This window comes from Anopheles moucheti, chromosome 3 (genome assembly GCF_943734755.1).
Source record: "Anopheles moucheti chromosome 3, idAnoMoucSN_F20_07, whole genome shotgun sequence".
NCBI lineage: Eukaryota > Metazoa > Arthropoda > Insecta > Diptera > Culicidae > Anopheles > Anopheles moucheti.
The window spans coordinates 50,226,211-50,247,715 of NC_069141.1; the positions used below are offsets into that span (position 1 = coordinate 50,226,211).

Below are 21,505 nucleotides of genomic sequence, written 5' to 3' on the forward strand. Positions count from 1 at the left end.
ACCCATCGGAACCATCAATGAAAAGAAGAAACCACATTCACACACACCACGGACACTAACCATATCACGATTGCTGCCGATGGCACGATAGCGATAACCCACCACATCATCATCGACCGGTTCTGCTCCCATTCGAAGAGGGGCATTTGATATGATCCGGTTTTTCGTAGCGGGTTTCCGCTCAAAACCCTCGATGGCCGCGCATCCATCCACGCCGAGCATGGAGCGGCATGGAGAGGCTCGAAAGCCGGAGGGATAAACAAAACATGTAATCATAACTATTGCATGATTATTTTTACTATCAGTGTCTGCGAAGCGTCCATGTTCAGCTGCTTCCTGTGTAGAAAGCAGTGCTGCACACAGCGTTAGGCGGCAGCAGCTGGTGCATCGATGTTGTGCGACAGGATAGACAAGCTTTCGGATCGATGCAGCCTCTCGTTGCCAGAGGAGGAACAAAGCAAAATAGAGCATATTAATTATTTGCACACCAACACAGACATGGTGTGTAATTTGGATTAACATTTTGCATTAAATTGGGACTATTTCTGCGGTGCTTTTCTCTCGCCACAATAATGGTGGCCTTTCTCTTCCGAAAGAATTTTTGAAAAATATTATTTTTATGTAAACAATCAACAAAGTTTATCATAATCAATTTTGTTTCAGTATACAGAGTGTGTAAATATTTCGCATTTTAAATGAAATAGCGAAGTTATAATCCAAACAGTACATTTATTCTCATAATTACCTCTTGTGCCCGATATAATCAAATACTTTTTACTCAAAACCTATGTTTTGCTAGTCGATTCGAATCGATAGACTTTTCATCAAGTGTTATTTACACTATGTAATAGTTTTTGTACTGTGCTTTTATGTTGTACAGGTACAGATCAGGTTCAGGTTGTACAGATTTTCAACCAAAAAGACAGCTTTTTCAACTAAAAAGGTTAGTCATTATGACAAAACAGAAAAATTTTAAAATCTTACTCGACATGTACTGACTTTAAATTTGTTTATTTATACTATTTTCATAAAAATATGTTCTATAAAATTTCATAACGTTTCCTAGAAAGGCCTGGAAAAAGTTATTTTAATGGTTTGTAAAAATTTGTAAAAATTTAACAAAAAAAGGTATTTAAAGTCTTGGTCCTGTCGTGAGGAACTCGCGTGATAACACCTACAACATCGGGCGGCTCAACATAATGTTTAATGTTTATTGTTTAATTCGTCCATCGAGAGCGGTTTAACGAAGATGGTGTACGTAATACAACGACAAAGACGCTTGAACGTACATTAAACGCAAAGAATTTTCAAATTGGGACATGGACTTTGTGAAATCGAACTGGTTTAAACATCGACTGGGTTGCTTAATCACTGCTTTGAGCAGAGCATTAGTACCGTACACAGCATTGGAGCGAGTCTCGTACAGAAGTTGACGTCGTCTTACTGTTGTACTTGGAACAACAAACGAAAGCTTACTTACTAGCGATGGATCATCAATGGATGCTAGTAGTAGTCCCGCTATAAAACAAATCTGAGCCATGTTTCGTCTGACTTCTAGAGTTTCTATGCCCCACATGAATAAAACATCATTTTTATTTTACTATTACTATGTCGACATGTAAGAAAAACAAGCATATTTTCAAATTTTAACAACATAGATAATGTATCGTTTAACAATAACTAAACGGAACGATTTTACGAAACTGCTATTTAATTGTCATGAGTTGTTTTGCCTAGCTTAGGCCTAATGAGAAACCCTGTACTGATATTCAATTTGATATTGAAAACATTAATGCAATATTATTCGAATAAAAAATAGCGAATAAAGTGAAAAAGGACAGAAATTTAAAAATAATCAAATGCATTCATTGTTAAGGAACTGTCAGAGGGTCATCAAATCTCTTGCCATAATTTCGTGCTAATTTTAAAGGTATCGAAAAATAACAATTATAATATCAATCACATCCAGCAAAACCCGAAACCCGGGACCGATACGAAATAATCTCCTTCTTTTTCATTTTTGCCTCAATTTGCCACGTGTCCAGCAGATAGCCTTTGAGACAATTAAAAAGCGAAAATCAACCGTGTATCATTCATTTAAACTTCTTTTGATTGTCAGCATTTTACTTTCCACGCTTGTCAATTGTCTCCGTAAAATGTGTATGGTACAAACAAAAAATCACAACCATCAAACACAATCCAAAGCGAAAGTGAAGGCGAAAAATCGAACACGGTGACCATCGCCAACGAAACACCCCGGTTTTGCGCCATTGGCAGGTGGTGAAGAAACAAAAGTCACCATAAAGCCATCGATAAGCGTTGGCCACCACCGTCGTGGAAATCGAAACGCACCCTTTCCGGACACACCACCACCACCCCATTTCTCCATATCCCTTTCCTTATCGCAGGGGAGGGGAGAGAAACGCAGAAAGCGTTTTGTAGACGCGTGAAGAAACTGCTAATTACTCGAATAATGGTCCACCGCGTATGGCCAGAGATCGTTCGTGAAAAGATCGGAAGCGTACACGCTCAATGCGTCACTCCCACACACGTACGCAGCACTCGCAATTGGAGTGGGAGATCGATCCAGCAAGCTTCGTTTCATTTCCACGCTTTTCCAATCCGTCGCCCGAGAGGCTCTCGCTCTACAATTTTCAACATTTGAAAACATTGGTGGCTGGCTGTGTGCACCGGGACAGCAATTTCCACCCATCTGGCTCGTTTGCCAATACACACTACTGTTTTGCTATGCTACTTGTTGCGTGTGGCTAACACGTTCGTTTGTCTCGTGGTGAGTTTTCGGCCTATTACTACTCGCGGCTCTGATACACACGTGGACTCGTGTGCGTAAATATATCTTCTCGCAGCGCTTGCTGGCCATTAAATTTAAGGTACGGCTCGCTACAAAAACGAAGGTAAGCGAAGAAATCGAAAGTAGTGCCAGCACATGGAGACCGCGGGGGGAGGGTGAGTCGAGGGGGGTGGTGATCAGGGGGCAAGAAAGCGCAAACATCGCAAAAAACACCACAATATTATTCTCAACCACCCCACATCCCCAAGTCTGCGCTAGTGGCGTGTGTGGGGTAGTTTATATTGCACACGTTTAATCGCCCCATGTGAAGACAAGCGCAAGCCGCCGTTTCCCAAACACTCGGCACTGCCACTAAAGAGAGTAGCATCCCATCTGCTGTGGTTTGCCGGTCGAAATTGTATCGTTTCGATGTTTATTACCCACACAGCACAGCACGCTCAACCCTCACCCCCAGAAACACTTACACAAACGCGGACGAAAACTCTTGGACCACGACAACAACAAGCGCTTCCCTTTATCTGGCAAGTTCAGCTGCTATCGACAAAGCGCACGCAACATATGCGGCGATATGCGTAAGTGGTGGTTAGCGCGCGTGACAACGAACCCCTTCCCTCTTGCCGAGTTGTTGGAGAGCCGATGTACCCCCACACGTGAAGATGGGGGGAAGGGAAGGATAAATCAAATCGTCTCCAATATAGAAATCAAACGATTTGCCGATAACGTCCGCGAGATGGTCGGACGAGTGTCGTTGCGCTTCTGAGCTGATGTAACATTTCGTGCCGTGCCAGATACGCCACTTTAAACTCCACCCTGTCCACTGGGACCGTCGTCGTCCCAACCCATTCCACCAAGGGGAAGCATAATGTAGTTACGCTTTTATCATGATGCGAATCCATGACTGTTCACTCGACTTGTTAAATCGCTTCATTATAAGGATTCCCGCAGTTCAGGGGGGGGGTTTTTTTTATTGTTCAACTCTCCCCGTGGCAAATCATGATAACGCGATACAACAATTCGTTCATCGGTGATTGATGCAAAAGTGGAGTAAAAAAAACTACTTTTTCTCATGCGAACTTCAAATTAAAGCCAAACAACAACTGTCTGCCCTGCCAGCAGATAATGTTGGGTGATGTTTTATTTTTCCCTAATTAAATATTTTTTCACCACACAACAAACACACAGTCCACACACAGTGGGAACCATTTGGGATGGTCACAGCAAGTAGAAGAAACTCCACTTTAAAGTTGCACCAAAACAGGAAGCCGAAACACACAGCCGGATGTTTCAGTCTGAGGTCGCCGGCAAAATGTCTAAATACGATCGTGGTACTTTTCTTTTGACATTTGCTTCTAATCGTGATGGCTTGCTTATTTTCCATTTTCTCACCAACGCCACCATTTCTGGCAGTAAATAGACAGCGCTGCTAATTGCCATAGCAACACCAACCGGAATACAAAGTGAAGTCTAAAGAGGTGCGGCTATATAACATTCGCGATGCGACTCTCATCCACTATATTCAAAAAAAGCGACTCTGGAGGTAGATTCGAGCAAAAGGAAGCAAATTTTAGCATCGAAACATTAAGAAAAAAAACTGCACCCACACAGCATTATAGCGCGCGCTACGGGTGACTGAAGTCGATCGTAGACGAGCGCGCGCCTTGTGCTTATCGCGAATCTGCACACCGACGGGCGGCTTTTATTTTTTCTGCTCGAATGATTTCGTCGCTGCTTGTACATTCTTGTTCGCATCGGCGATGGCACACTTTAGTAAACATTGCATTTGTTTGTTTGCAAATTGTGTCTCATACGTGGTTGTGTAAATGTTTTACGTTTAGCGTGCATCCTCTCCCCGCGTGCAGGCTCGTAAACATTGCACGCCTGCAAGGGTAAATCAAATCCGTTTGGTTTGGCTTGTAATTGCAAACAATAATATAAGCTTATATTTTGCTGAGCATAAGTATGCATCTTTTCTGGTAATGTTATTAATAATGGCCAATCCGAGCAAAGAAAAAGTGTTGGATAAATGTGATTCCATCCAAGGAGCTTAGGACCTCCAAAGAGCTGGATTTGCTGGCAGCTTTGATTCTGGGTTAGCAAGATCACGTCTCAAAAGAATTATCGAAGCACAACACTAGAGAAAACTGATATTACCCCCAATTATAGTGTCGCAAATGCTGACAAATAAAAACTTCCTCAAAGATAACTTTTTCAACTTAAACTGTCCGCCAATTTATCTATTTCAAAATATTTCAGATTCGGAAAATAGAAGACTATCAAATTGTTGGACTCCGATGGTCTTTAAACACCAGAGGGTATCGAAATCATAGTTTTCAGTTCATTAAATGTGCAACGACCATGCTAAAAACTACAAATTTCTGAATAAATATTCTAATCAATCACATCTCATCGAATTTGCTAAATGATTCATTGGTCTAAGCTTTTGAGCGTAAATTATCCTTTAATAATCACTAGCTTCTTATTAAATGCCTTTTTTATTTCAAGACGAACTAGCTGATGGAATTACATTATAGAATACTAGTCCAAAGACCAACCGATTCGCACAGTCGACAACTCATGACCCGACGATACACTGCAGGACACAGGACTACAGGCCTGGATAACCGACTACCAGTTTAGACAGCGAGGCGTATTTTATTTTAAATTATGTACACATAAGAGTTGCTCATATGAGTTCATTAATATTAACAACATTGTAAATAATACTACCGCATTTGATATCAATCGATAAATCGATCAATCGAATTAAGAAACCTATTTATATGAAACAAAAAAGTCAACAGGTACCAAGTGGAGGAATGCCAATAAACCAATAAAATATGGTCCAAAATTATAGGGTCAGCTGGGAAGCTATCCAAATGAGGAGTAATTATCAAATCAACACACTATCCACCTTGCTAAACGCTCCTCCTTGGCATGCAAAGTAAGACATAATTCAAATTCCAATAAAAACCGGGTCTATGATCACGATCAGCGCACGATCACGCTTACAATCGGTCAATTTCGATTGCAGAACCGTCAACATAATTTCCCACCCATTTCACATTGGTTTCGTTTTCGAAGAAAACGGTCCCTAATCAAGGAACCTCCGCTTTTCTACCGCAACTTTCCACCGTGCCCAAAAAAACCGTCCGCGGTTGCATGTTGCGGTCACACACAACGGCAAAGACACATCGGCGTACGTAATAAGGCAAACGAAACAGCTACACAAAAAAACGGGAAACCATAAGCTACGCACGCGTTCACTTTCACGAACAAAAAAGAGTTAAAATACAACAAGAAACAAAAAGTTAACAGACATGATGGAGTGACCACCGGGCCCCGCCTCGGCTTGGTGGACGTGGACGACGCCGCATTTTCCACCAAATTGGGCGGCATTAACGGGCTGCTGCTGCTGCTGTTGCTACCAAGAGCCTTAGGGGTGGTGTATTTTTTTTTGGACCTCCTTCCCACGTTGCCCAGTGTTGCCAAGGGGAGGGTTGCCATCGTAAGCCTTCCTTACGCAGGTGGTGTGCCGGTGCACGGCGTGAAATCGTAATGCACTTCTCACGAAAACAAAAGCCAAACATTTCCCAAAACTATCGACTGCATCGCTATCGATCGGTGGAAAAAGGTTTATCGATGTGCGCTGGATTCGAAACTTTGGCCAAAGCCACCGTCGACGATTCCGCCAACAGTTGTTCACCCACGACGTAAAGCCCACGACGTGATCTACACAACTACACCAAGCCAAGTGTGCGTGTGTGGTGTGACGTGGAGATGGAAAATTCGGACCAGAAAAAAAGGAGTAAAAAAAAAAGGAAAGTCACGCGCGAATTCGAGCATTGGAGACTTCGGGGGTCCACCATTCAATGTGGCATTCGATTTTCAGTTCCGTTCGTGGCGGTTTTTGTTTGCTGCCTTGTTTGCCGGTGGTTGCTCTTAATTTTCCTACACAGCATGCCATCCAGCCAGCCAGCCTGAACCTATTAGCGCACCACGTGGTTAATTTCTTTCCGTGTTTCTCCTCCCTTACTGGTCACCTTCCCTCCCCCCATGTGCTCTCCCGCCCCCTCCCCAACAGATTTTCCGATGATCTTGCTAATATTATATTTCATTTCCAGCCCGTTTTTTCACTGCTTTCTTTACTTTTCTCGATCCATAATATCCACATCGCATTTTAAGACCTCCAGACCTTTCCTCACCCCCCCCTTCCATCATGGTCCCTCACACGCGGGGAAGTCCTCTTTCATAATGATTGCCCATTTTTGCCATTCTCCGACGGCCACTGACGGATGTACGTTGTGCATGACGTTATGTGGCGTTTGTCGGTGGCCACAGCTTATAGCGCAAAAAAGCTTTACAAGAAAAAAAAACACATCGGGACACTAAGAAGAAGCTGTGCGTATACGCACGTGGAGCGCCAAACAACAATACGTATCTCATGAGAGCACGCCATCACGTTGGGGTGCTCCTTTTTTGTTGCGGCGTAGTTATGTGAAACATTAACCAAAAAAAAAACAGGTATGGAAGCAGAGCAAAATGAGATGTGGCCAACTGCGGAAGCACTTACGGTTATGGCCACCTTCACGAGCAAAGACATAACCACGCATCGCCCGGCAGTGTCAGGGGGTGCTTGAAATTCTTGACGAAATAAGTTCCATGTGCCATAAATATCCGCCTGTACGTACCTGAGAGGGTGCACAGTAACGCGACGCTAATGTACACATTACGTCACCCCTATCGGTAACTACACCGGTGACCTCCCACAATGTTCTGGCCGTTGGTAGCTACCTGTCGTAAAACCGTTGTTTATATCTGCGACGTGTGGAGAAGACCTCCACATACCGGGTCATATGCTCGGTAAGTGAACTAATGTTGAGTCCTTGTTCAAGTGTCCACCTGCTGTACGCTTGACATTGTTTCGCTTCGTATTTTTTTTGTCGTCCAACCACTAAACAGTTATGAAGCTTGGGTATTATGTTTTGCTAGTACCCTTGCTACGCGCACAAGACAAACCGTACCCTCAGTGCACACGAAACGTGCAATCCTTCAAAGTGGATTTAAACGCAAAAATAAAACTTACATATTGTTTCGTAACGGATGACACTGACACCAGCCCAAGCCCTTCTGTGCCGTGATTTTGCCCCGTTGCTCTAAACTGCATTGCTCCCTCCGTGTGCATTTGTGTGAGACTTTTTGTTTTCTTCCACCCAATTCTTTCCTGTTTGTCACATTTTGTTGGTGGACATAACTGAACCCGAACCTGAAATGGACACTCCGAAAGCCTATCGGTGTTCCTTCAGATTCCTTCAAACAATGCGCTGTCCCCGTCCCCTTCGTAGCGTTGTGACGTGTGTGGTGGTGTCCGCTTTCTGCAACGCCCTCGGGGGGATTGGGTAACGAAACACGATTGTTGACCGGGAAAGAATTCATGGCTGTTGACTAAACAGGTTCTTAATGTTCAATTAATATTCAACGATATAAATTCAAGATGATACAGTCCGTGAAATGAGTATACCAACATGATTTTATTTGTTCTTCAGGAATTAATAAAAATTTGCTGAGTTCGAATTTGCTTGTAAATTTTATGAAGTTCAAGAACTTCACAATTCAACTATCACAATCACATTGCATAAAATATGATAAATATGTTTTTTTTCATAATTTCATTGAAAAACTTCAAACATTATATTTATATGTTCTAGCTTTTTAACTTTCTAACAGCACAGCAAACAAATAACTAAATTTAAGTGAATCTAAATTAGATTCATCAATAAATATTGAAACAAATGAACGATTAATAATCTTCAAAGATTCGCGATTGTATGCCCTTTATGATATGGTTTTACAATTTGGAGACAGCTTGTAAATTGGGAGTACGGTGTTGCAGGAGATTACCGAAGCCAAACACGGCAGGGACGGTATCAAATCCCATTTAGACTTCCAAGTTTTCCCACACAGAACAGCGTAGGACTAACTATTCTGTTACAAGGTAAAAATAAGTTTAGTAAGCCGCTATTGCAGACAAGCACTCGATCTTTTCGGTTGCATAGACCTACAGTTTTAAGCAATATCTACAAATTAATGACTAAAATAGCAGGGTCATCTCAGAGCAATAAAAATTATTAGTAAGATCAAATAAGTAAAGGCCCGGTGGTGTACCCCTGTACGCAGGATTGAATATCCGGCTACGGGTAAAAAAAAGTCGAAAAAAGGCAAAAATGGCAGATTTGAAATGAGGTTATTATGCCAACAAAGAAGAGAAAGAAATTAGTAAAGAAACACGTCTGAGATTTATAAATCGTTAAAAATTAATATTCATACGCGATTCCATTATTCAGTTTATAAAAGCCTTTTGAAAAATAAACAGGAACAGGAATAACAGGAAGAATGAATGATTCTTTATGTGAATTGATTTTTTTTGTAAAAGATTTCTTGCAGATTTGAGAATCTTCAGACATTCACAAATGTTTAGAAATGAAGGAAGCTCCCATTCTAATTCATAAATCTTAAGGAAGATACCTCTTGATTCGAGTGCCTTGCAACAGAAAATGCATATGAATGACTCGTCCCAAAATATTCATTAGACATTAGAACGAAAATTCTTATTTCTCGGTTTAAAAATCTGATCAATTGCTGCGGTAAAAATGAAATAGTTATCATTGAAATTAGAATTTTGCGAAAAAATACAAAATTTTGCACATTACAGGCAAATAGCCCTGCACTTACTCCATCAAAAACATTTCAGTAGTATACCGCTGAGCCCTTAGTACAATAAATGTCTAAACAGCGTTTGCCGCGTTTTTACGAGCAAACGGCCGGCGGCCCACTGGGGCAAAATTCGAAACAACACGAAACAATTTCGCACAAAGCGGCTGATATATTATATTCCAACCACTCCTAAAACACATCACTGGCATACTAAACGACTGCAATTGCTGTTGATTGTTTTGGTGCATTTGCAGCACACACATGCAATCTGCGCTTCTCCCATACTTCTTCCGTTTTATCGTTACAGCGCCACAGCACCGAGGTGTGTGCGAGTGTGTGTGCGTGTAGATATATTTGTGTTATAATTTATTGTCCATTACGGGCAGACCCATGTCGTAACACGGTCCGCATTCAACCCGAACGCATTTCTCGACTGCGGTTCGCAATAAAATCCTCCCAATAATACAAAAGGGAAGCCCCGAGAAGACCGACTCCTTCGCTACAGCATTGCAGCACACGTACGCACCACCACGTACCACTTCAATTGCCTCGCCGATTGGATTGGCCGGCCACCAGCCTTAGTGGATACTCTTGCTCACTGTTTTCTGCATACGCGAATCCAGCACCGATGCAGGTGGCTTTTCTTCAAGATGCGCAACAACTGCTCCAGATTCGTTCGAGCAAAATCGACGATTTTTCCTTTGGCGAATGTTTACAAACTATACACCGGATAGAATTAACAAGCCTGTAGTAGCGATAGGAAATGTAGCCACCCCGTGTGCCCACCCATCCCGTCCGTCGTGCAGGCTTATTCGCACGGCTGGCTGCCACTATTCCTTTTCCCTCCAGCGCGAACATGTTGGTTCGTCATTGGGAATGGCTCGAGCCAAGCCACCCAACTACCGAGGGGCCTTAGGCCGAGGCCGAACTTAAAATGCATGTGTGTATACGAATGCAACAGAGGAAAACATGCTGCTGTGCAGCGCCGTAGAAATCTTGCGGAACTACCCCTGCTGCTGCAGCACAGAACGCGCTTCCACTCCACTGAACAAGTCAAACATAACCTTGTCTTGCGAACCGGAGCCGATGCGCACAACAAGTTTTCAAGAAGTTTGGCCGATAAAAGCCGACACTCTCGGCAGCTGACGTACGAGTGGCCGCATCGACAACGGCCACGGAGGAGGGGAGCGGTGGTTTTCAGGATGTAAATCAGAAAACAATAAACTATAATAAAATATAAGCCTTCCCCTTGTTCAAGCGCTACCGGCAGGACAAAGGGACACACCACCCAAGAGCTACGAACTTGCTCCATTTGCTTTTCTTTAAGACAGAGAGTAGCTAAACGACAACAGGGACCATCATCATGGCTGCAACGAACGACAGAAAAAGACGAACTTCATTTTGATTCTATTTTTGCAGAAGGGTTTTTTTCTTTTCTTTCCAAAACTTTACTGTACAAGTGAAAAGGAACTATGGGCGAATAGAGACCGATTGGAGTAACAAATAATAATTCTACAAAGTTGACAAGCCACCGGGTTTATTCGATGGGACAACTCATAGGACACAATTTTAGCAGAGTCCCACCATATACAAAAATGCCTTTGACATTTTAGAAAATTGCATTATCCTATTGGAACTCAAGTAGATATTCTTAGAAGGATCTCACAAAGTTCAAAAATGTACTACTTATACTCTTTAGAAAACGGGATTATTTTTTAGGAACTCATAGTAAATATTCTATGAGTGGTCCCACCACATACACTGCCACAAGGCGTTGTATGTAGTCCAAGTTATAACACTATGGAAAAAAATTTTTTGACTAGCTAATCGGCCCGGTTACAGGGCTATGCAACAGAATTCCGTTGTGTGCGTAAATTCAAAGATGTTTAAAAAGAGGTCTTCATCCCAATTGATGGACGTTGATTTTATTTCATTTAGTTTAATAATTTATCAAATTTCACATCTTTGGGGCGGCAAAATCTGTTTGAATATCTTGTGAAGAATCCTGCTAGAAAACGCGTGAATACTCAAGGACAACTATTAAAAACATTCTCAAATTGCGCGTCTGTGGACGTCGATACGTGTAAAAATCTTCCATTTGGTAAAATCATGGTATACGTGGAAAAATTTATTGTTGGCGAGGGAATCATAGAAGGCGTTGAAAGAAAGGAGTTAAAAGAAGAGATGTGAATTCAAAAATGCTCCACACAAAAAAATGATCCATGGATGTGGGAAATAATGTTACCATGGAAACGTTATGCGTCGCCTCCAACTAAAGTTTGTATAGCGATATTTCGAATACAAAATCAAGCGAATTTGTTGATAAGAAACCGAACGCTCATCTTTGTCCTTTTTTAATACTTAACATATATTATACTTCTGTATCTAATAAATTTCTTTAATACTGTTTGATACTTCTTCCAAACTTGTGGTGCATTTTTTTGCACATTCCCATAACAATTGTTCAATAAATATGCTTGTTTCAAAACGGCACCCATTGTGAGGGAAAGCCCGGATCTGGTGCCAACAGCGCTAACACGATTTGCCGTTGGAAACCGTGCCCTAGATTGGCGCAGGACAACTTCCACACCGGCTGTTTCTTTTTCCCTCCCAGAAGGTTTAGTTTATTATTATTTTTATGTTCGTCGTTTTGGCGTGCGTTGAACAAAGAACGGACCGTGTTTCCTTACTTTCACCGTCCCAAAGGCACCACCTTCCTTCCCTTTCGTCGCCCACATCGTTTCCCCAAAAAGAACGAAAAAAAATCATCCTTTGAGATTGCACGACAAACGGAAGGTGGCACGGAATAACGCGACTTACCGGAAGTCGGCCACCTTGAGGGGAAAAAAAGGTAAGAAACTAACACCAGGTAGGAACAGAGCAAATCGATAGCCCAGTTTTTTTTCTGCTTGGTTCGTCGTGCAGAGAGCATGTGCTAATACCGCGGGGATATGGCGCGCACACACTGGTGGAGGGGCCGAAGGAAACGAATCGGAACACTAAAATTAAACCTGTCGACTGAAGGAGGCAACACATATTACCAAGCAAAAAGGGAATCCGTTTTACACTGACCTGATTGACTGCCACCGGCGATCTGACGCATTTCCTTGGTGAATCCACGTGCTCCAAACTGACAGGACAGGTCGTGGAGTGTTCTCGGCTCGCCACGATCCAGCAGCCGCTCGAGAAAGAATAGCAGCGTCATGTTGCGCGCCTCCTCATACTCCATCGACTCCATGGTGACTGCTGCCTGTGACGGTTTGTGCGGGGAGCGATCGGTGCAGTTGTGTCCTATCCCACCCGGTGGTGGCCGGTGCGGTGGTCCCAAATCCGAAACTTCGGCTTCGTGACCTATTATTGTCACACCTCGATGCACCGGACAGTAACACACAACGGCAAAGCCAAAAACCGACCCACACCACTACTCTTCACTCCCCCTCCTGGCCCGACCCCACACACACACACACACGCGCGGGCGTGACAGTATGCACCCGCGGCTTTAGATTTTCCTTTCTTGCAGCGGATGCAATGATGCGATGACACTTTATTGTAGCAAATGTGGAGCGCGGCGCGCGGAAGGTTTTTTGCTTGCCGCACTAATTGAATTTAATCACAGACTTTTAACTTTTCCCTCTACTACCTGTGGGCCGTCAGCACCGTCGTCTTCACTCGTTCGTTTGTTTCACTTGCGCTTTGCTGGCGAGATGGCTTTGCTGCTTCACTTTCGACACTTTTGCACTTTGCCGGTGAAGGGGGGAGGGTGCAATAAGGCGGGTTTGGGGAGTCAGTCAGTGGTCAGTTCGTCGAAAGTGTCGCGGGCTGGGCAAGCGAATGGAGACGTGGTTGGTGGTTGGTAGCAGTTGAACCGTTGCTCTGTGTGAAATGGAAAAGAAACGCAAAAAACGGAAAGGTTGTGCTGTAAGCGTTTGTCGTTTTGGCTATTTCTAGTGGGAAAGGTTTTGTTTTTGTGTTTAAAAATGTTTTTTTTGTTGTTATTTTGAGGTTCTTCTCCGGGCCGGGTATGGTCGTCATTAGCTGTAACGCGATTGCACTTTCCGTATCATTTTTTCCACTTTCGCAATAGATGAAAGGATAGTCGCCCCGTAAGGTCGCGAATAGAATTAGCAAAGTTTAACAAAGGATGCAATAATGCATCGGGGTTTCAACCATATCTCCGGTATTAGTCAACATATGGCGTATGATAATTATGCTCCAATTAATTATGGTATCTTGCTAACCGTCTTCCAAAAGGGGAAAAATGCTATGGTTAAAATTTTACTATTTTATTAAATGTGGCAACGAATATGTGCAATATGTGCATATTACTGACCGATCATTTAGATCGGATTTGTTTAGATTTTAAATTGGACGGGTGTGGTTCGATTGGTAGCGGCGTCGATCTTCACACGGCAGGACCGAAGAAACATCCCAGCCGACTGACTGACTAGCAAGGACTGACTTATCTATCCGGCTATGTGGTAAAAATAAGTCGATACGAATCTTGAAGTTCTAACGAAACGAAAAAAAATAGCATAGTAAGATTTTACAATCAAACAGCATAATGATTATGCACCCATAATGAGACCTTTTGACGTTTGGAGGTTTTCCATATGACCTGTCGAGCTGGGGTTAGCCTGGGGATTTAGACTTAATTAGTTGTCCTAACAAAAGTTTCAGTCTGCTGCTCGGCAATTGCCAATAGAAATCGTTTTTTCTGACAGCACTAGGCTGACCAGACAGAGGTGATGAAAAATTCGTACACATAGGAGAAAGAAACGGGACAAGAGGCTTTTAATAAAAGTAAAAAAACAATCTTTTTCGTAATAAAGAGTTCTTTTTTCCATTTTCCCTAGAAGCGTTCGCATTCAATATTGAAATCATTGTTTTCATTGCATTTGTTTTCACCGAAAGACGTGACTTATCTCTTGTCCACATACTATTCTTTGTTGAAGTTATTCCTTTAACTCGAGCAGTACTGCCAAGCAAACATATAATATAGTCGCGCGCTCAAGGATCTGTAACTGAAACTACTTCCTTTTTCCAATCCTCAATCTCCTTAACAATAGCTCATTTAATTAATTTCCATTGGTCAAATAAAGCTTTTTTCCCAAAACTTGATCTGTATCTTAAACTAATTGGGTTCAGATTTTAGTGATGCACACCTAAACTTCTGTGTTTCTTCTAAAATTGGTTTCCATTTATCAATATACTCTAATGTCGTGTTGTAGAAATCTCTCATAACTTTCGTACATTTTTGTTCTTCATTTCCCCGGAATCTACTAAAACATTTATTTTCTTTTAGTTTCGAGAAAATATTCTAATTGAGCAGCAATTTCAACTGCAATATTGACACTCTCAACAAGGCGATTGGAAAAGTTACCAGTCGATCCTCGGTGATTAATAGCCATTAAACTGTGGTTGGGTTTTTAAACAAATCGCGAAGCATTAAAGGGCATCTACTTTAAGAAAGAAAATGCGAACGCAAGCCGTCAAACGTAGTCAAAATCCTTTCAATCGACGGACCAAGAGAAAGAAACATTGAATGGCTAAGAAGCTCGAGAAGTTTGGGGAAATGTTCACCGACAATTTCACAAAACCCTTTCAGCTGTTCTGCATGAACTGTGTAGATTATTCAAATTCATATTCTTTTATACACATCTCGATCACAACTCGTTGAATTTTTGCGACTTATAAACTCGTTTGGATGAAAAAACAACAAAGAGAAAAATATTAAATATAATTTATTATAACGAGTTGATCAAATATTTATGTTTTTTGTTTTAAAATAACATACATCGTCTTAAAATTTAAGCTTCCTATCTTAAGGTGAGACATTCAGTCAATATGTTGCGTTTTGGAATTTTTGAATCGAAGTAACCATACGGAAATGTAACATTGTAAGCCGCAGTAAAATAGTTTAAGGAAGCTATGACATTTTTCAAAATGGCTATAGCGCTAAGCGCTAAGCGGGAGCAATTGTTCAATAAAGCAGTTTTTGAAGGTTTCATTTAGCAGAGCTCTGGTTTCCGGCATCTTACCCCCTTCTGTCTGAATAGGCCGGGAAGGTCTGGTAAGCGAATCATCTCAGAGGACGAATCATCTCCTCTGCTTCACCGAGAAAGCTCCGTTACCGTCGCACTGAGTCTTCAGCAAAAGGATCAGTCCTTCGCGTGGTCTGCCGAAGAAGCTCGGCGTGTAACAATGTTCGAAAATAATTTAATTTTACCTCGAGACTAAAAGTATCAATAATAATGATTTATAAAAAAATGAAATCAATATACCAACAAACAGCGAAGTTGCGTTTAACTTCGAAATGCGTTTTTCACAAAACAAAATGTTGTGTTTACTTACTCATTCTCATACATTCAAATGGAAACACTATTCTTTCAATAGGGACAGATAGATAATAATCATAATTTGTAAGCCAAAATTCACATGATTTAATGCGAGTATTGCAAGTCGCCAGGTATTGTGGCATTATTTTTGAAAATGTATTTAAATTTTTATTTAAACTGGCTTTTATTGAATTTTGAATTTTGAATTTTTATTTATAACTGAAGACAATACCTACAAAATTTGAATTTCATCTTGTAAATCTTGATAGTGCCACAAGTTAAAGTCTTGGCTGAATGAAGTCTTGCGTGAATTTATCAACCCCTTTTCTATATTACATTTACTTTTGGTGTGTCACTTTGATTACAATCCCGTTTATCTTTACAGCTCATTGCTTTAGGGATTGTCAAACAAATTCTTCACGATCACCAGCACCACAGTAGCAATGTTGGATGTACAACACACTGCAGTTAATTGTTTATCAACGATTAACGACAAACACCACCGTGCTAGGCACAATCAACTGTCATTGCATTCCCTGGATTGTAATCGTGGCTTCGCCAATCAATGTCTCGTTCTGCGTTGGCTACCCGCTGCAATCGCATCGACTCATTGCACTTTCACACCTACTCGACAATTCCACCCCTACCCGTCTCTGTTTCCCTCCCTTCTCAACTTCCCCTATCTAACAAATGCGTTCGTGTGGCGCACGGAAGGAGGGAAAGTTTGGGTTAGCAAAACGGTGGGAGGCACACATGCATCCCGCATGCACTGTTGTGAAGCTTACCTTGAGAGTTTTGCAGTTGCTACTTTTTAACCTTCATCGGGAACCTGCTGCTGCTACTGCTGAAGGTGACGATGATGATGATGATGATAATGCTAGAGAGTGATGATTCCTGGTTACATAGAAAATACATGATCAGGATGATGGCTGTTCCTTGGTAAACCGGGGTTCAGAGTTCGTTTCCGTGTCGATGAAGCAGCAGAGCAGTCAATTTGGTTTGCTTTGAAGTAAGTTTTTTTCTGTTTTTGTTTTTAGTAAGCATCTATTGATGGCCGATTGTTCCGTGACTGTTGCTTCGCCCTATCCTATATCCCACCGTTCTTCAGCATTTTTTGCACATGCTGGGCTTTCCCGCGGCAGAACGGTATGGCGCTCTGCTCATCGATCAAATAAAGTGTTGCGCCAAGATTTCCTATCGATAGCTGCCACCGTGGGTGTGTGTGGGCATTCGAAAGAAATGAAGCAGCAATTGCAAGGAAATGAAAACTCAGAAGACAAAATGAAGACAGAGCTTTCACACAATAAGCAAACCCAATTCCAACACAAACACACAACAAATCAAATACAAACCCCCGGGGAAGTTAAATATTATACGACTTCTCCACTGGTATGTGTTAGCTGTTGATAACATTCCGGGTCGGGTGTTCTTTTCAGCTAGCCCTTTCGACCCTTCTAGTATAAGGCTAAAAAAAATGAAACGATAAATCCGCAACAAAATCAAATGGAATCTAAATCTCGGTGGGTGTGCAAAACCCTTATTTTGCTCGTCCGCTTCTTTGCTTTAAGTACCCGCAATCACAATCACACGCACAAATGAATTGCAGCTTCGTCCGTGTGGGAAAGGCAATGGCAAAATGTTGACGTAATTCTTAGCTGTCACCAACTTCGAGGCTCTCCGAACTCGCCCCGTACTCCCACGTACAACGGATTTAGGCGCAGAAAGATCGGACTCTTAACTCAAATTCACACATCTGCTCCCCCGACGACTGATGCCGACAAGATCGATATTTCACACACATTTCCACTACCAACACACATGCGCACCAAACATTCCTCTGGCGGAGATCTTTGTTGACCGACTTGATTAGGTCACCTGTCGGGCAACGACGACGCAAAGGGGTAGACAGCGAAATATTTTAAGCGCGCAGGTGTACTCCCCACAAACAGGGCGATCATTACACACACCCATAAACACATACACACAAGCGCGTGCACGCACACCTTCACTGAACAGCACTTGCGAGTGATCCTGAACTCTCGGCTAGGATTTAATATACGAATCCGAATTGGATCCTGCTGAGCAAAGTTACACTACGCTGCTACTACGATGAATGATTGTCACCTGCGTTAGTAGAACGCATGACCACCAGGGCGATCCGATTCTATTGGTGTCACATGGGCACGAAGAGGTATAAGGCACATATAACGCAGAGATGATCAATTCCTAGACTCCTAGTTCACTACTCGATCGATTAATGGATGCTAGATGTTTGACGTGGCACACCCCAACGGTCCATCTGGCCACCAAAAGCCAGATATGTGGAACGAAAAACCCAAAAAATATAACCATCCCAAGCAAAACGTAACACTGACCACACAACACTTGCTGCAACTAGCCGCGCGTCCCAACAACACGAAAAAAACGATCTTGTCAACCGCACGAGATGATCTAGCTGCTCACGCACACACTGCTCCCGTGGCTGCTTGCGTACCGACTGATCTCTCAACGCTTTCCAAATCCGATCGCCATTTTGAAATCACCTACGTGTGCGCTTCAATTTCGGCTCTCCCTCATCTGTTTCGCACCTTTCAACACACTCGCGCGGAAGACACTACTGAAGCTGGTATCGCGGTGTGAGCGAGACAGGTGCCACTAGATAACGAATGCTTTCATACTTCGACGCACGTTATCTTTCTGCGAGGAATGCGTACCGTTATGGGAGGTTACCACTTCCAACAAGAACCTGCACACCACCACACACTTGCTTGCATTCCACTATTGTGATCGACAACGCCAAACTGACAGCACGACGCACTCATACGCACGTGCATTCCATCGCACGGAAAAGAACGGGCTCACCGATCGCAACGATCGGTCGAACTTACTACTATCGCACTGTTGAGCTGTGGGCAGTCTATAATTTACGATGGATTGAGTTAAATTTGTAAAAATCGCTAACCACTCTCCGTCACAAAACTATCATCCAAGGTTTCAAACAAAACTGAGCAAAAGAAATAAACACGCACACTGCCAGCCCTGAAGCCACTGCAGCTGATGATATTGTTGTGGGTGTGCGATTGACAGTTGCACAATTATCCCAGGCAGCAAAAACGCGCTGTCAAAGCAACTCCAGTACCCAGGTAACAAAAATACCCCTTTTGACACATGCTCTGTTCCAGATAACAATTTCCAAGTCAAATAAGAGTAAATGTGTTATTACCGGTAATTTTAATTTCCTTTATCCTCGTGGGGTAAGTGTACTCGTGTGCCTTAAAAATATAACTGAATATTATTTGCATTTGAAAATTTTGATATAGTAAGAACAAAACATGTAGCCTGGCCGTTCTTGAAGAAATAAAAAAAAAAACAAGAAAAAAACAAACAGATCGTAGAAAGCAACACTTCCGTGCAACTGCGTGCAAAATGCGTAAATAAACTAATGCAAAAGTACAGTGGAACTCCGGTTATTCATTCACATCAGGGCTTATCGGTTATTGGATATATGGATAATACGGATAATAGACACATTTTCTTTTTGTCGTAATTTTTAGAACATAATGGGTACGGCATTTTATTAGTGTGTACACTCGATACCCGATATACGCGGATAATGTGATCCACATAATCCACGTATCTCGAGATTCCTTTAAAACATCGTTTATATGTCGAAAAAAAAGGATCGATTATTTATTTTTCCGATTCGCAGCGTTGCATTACGATGCAACGTATTTTTAAAGTTTGAGATGGGAAAAATCGAATGTTGCATACAAAACTCCGTGAAATTTTAAATTTATGAAATCGGCCTATCTTCGAATTCGGGTGTTTATATAATTCGGATCGAATTTGAGTTGTTCACAAGTTGGCTTCCAAATTGTAACTGATTTCTTATTTATTATTCTAACCTAAACTAGCCTAATTGTAATATAAACTTATGTATGTATGATAAAAAATAAGAATGATGTGTGGGATGCAACTCATACATATGATTAACTCGTCTAAGCTGAGAACCGTACAAAAAAAAATAACTTAAAAATTTCACTACAATTAATCTAAATTGCGGATAGCAGATTTCACATTTTCACCAGCACATTTCATAATCAGACTCCTGGTTAAATGGCACCTAGCGTTCCACGGTTACTTGTTAAATCGCAGTGCGTTTTTTGCTCCCCTCCCTCCCTGAATGCAGAGTAGATGATATCAGCATGTGATGTTCCTATCACAAAACATCGATTTATTAGTTCATTGCTGTGTGGTAATTTGGGCAATGGGCTGTTAATGCAAATAGTATTACGCCTCTATTTTTTAAAACAATTTCTAACTTTTGCTTCTGTGTGTTGTACCTTGTTTTCCTTAAATATTGACCAATGTTCAATAAATTGAATTTCATATAGCTGTAGCTTCACATGTCTGCTCTAAATACGATAAGTGCTTGGTGTGGATGAATTCTCTCTTCACCGAACTGGACCACTATGAATAGGTCTACATCTTTAACGATAAAGAAGAAGAGTTCTTCTCCGCCATCAAGCAATATAGTGCGAAAAAGTGCAAAATATACACTTCCACAATTATCTTAGTACAGTTAGTTTATTATGAGTTACAGGAATGATATGAAACAGTCGCCAGCTGATTCAATATAAATATGCATAGTAGTTCGAGTCTGAGATTGAGCTCATCTTATAATATTCAATAGGGTTTTTAAAATTTTCCGTCAAGCGTGTTGCCGAAATATGTAAAATTTACTTTGAAACTATCATTACCGAGCTGCATGGATAATCAGGCACCCGGTTAAATGGCACTCGGATAATCGACGCTCCACTGTAGTTGAAACTAGCAAAAAAATGAGCAGACGGCGGAAAACCTCGAGTTGGACTGCACTACTAACTGTTGGAGATCAACGAGGCAAAAACCAAGTTTATGGTGGCAACTCCAGCGACCTTGCTAACAAATCCAAACTTAGCAGAATGTTAGGACGTGTCCTAACTTGAGGGACAACTAGTAAGACTTATCATTCCTTTCAGCTTTAATAATTCCTTACATTCGTTATTTCGCTCGGAGACTAATAATTTCTTTACATTTTCTTTTTTCCTGAATTATCATAATTATATACTTTATTCCTGAACATGTCGCATCCCCTTCAAAGCTCACTTTCGAAGTCGTAAGAAATTTCACCAATCTTGGATCAAAGGTCAGCACAGACATTAATGTTTAGATGCGCGCTAGGCTGCTGGCTGTGGGCTTTGGCCAAAACAGACCGAATCTTAGCCCCTTCTTAGTTCGAGAGGAAGATGCTCTGAAGTATTTTGGCCCCGTATGTGTGGAAGGACAATGGCGAAGGCGTTTAACGGGCAATGGAGTGATGACGATGATGCGATGAATTTATAATTAGTCCTGTATACGGGTGATTGGTCCAAATGCGATTTTAAACCAGTCATGTCGTGCGAATACCAACGTCGCTTCCAAATACACCACCGCACCACCCCAATCTTCAAACTATTATAAGCTATATTCAACTGTTAAAATTAATTACTCCTTATGAGATTTTATACCTATGTAGTTTCTCAAAATCTTGAATGTCTAATTAGAAGTGTTTTCGAGTTAAGCATAACAAAACAATCTGATCTGTATAACCATTTTATTAATTCGT

General features: G+C 41.7%; 1 protein-coding gene and 1 long non-coding RNA gene across 2 annotated transcripts in view; both read right to left on the reverse strand.

The window, feature by feature from the left end:
* LOC128302319 (uncharacterized) overlaps window positions 1-12,920 on the reverse strand; it is a 37,214-nt gene extending 24,294 nt beyond the window's left edge. Inside the window, exon 1 of the mRNA XM_053039115.1 lies at window positions 12,596-12,920. Coding sequence (XP_052895075.1) covers window positions 12,596-12,761 — 166 coding nt within the window. The 5' untranslated portion in view covers window positions 12,762-12,920. The remainder of the gene's footprint in view (window positions 1-12,595) is intronic.
* Window positions 12,921-13,001: 81 nt separating this feature from the next.
* LOC128304953 (uncharacterized) lies at window positions 13,002-18,903 on the reverse strand. The gene is made up of 3 exons (XR_008287442.1): window positions 18,821-18,903; window positions 16,644-16,752; window positions 13,002-13,396 (listed from the first exon to the last, which is right to left on the reverse strand). It is a non-coding gene; the product is annotated as an uncharacterized LOC128304953 (long non-coding RNA).
* Between the last annotated feature and the right edge of the window lie 2,602 nt (window positions 18,904-21,505).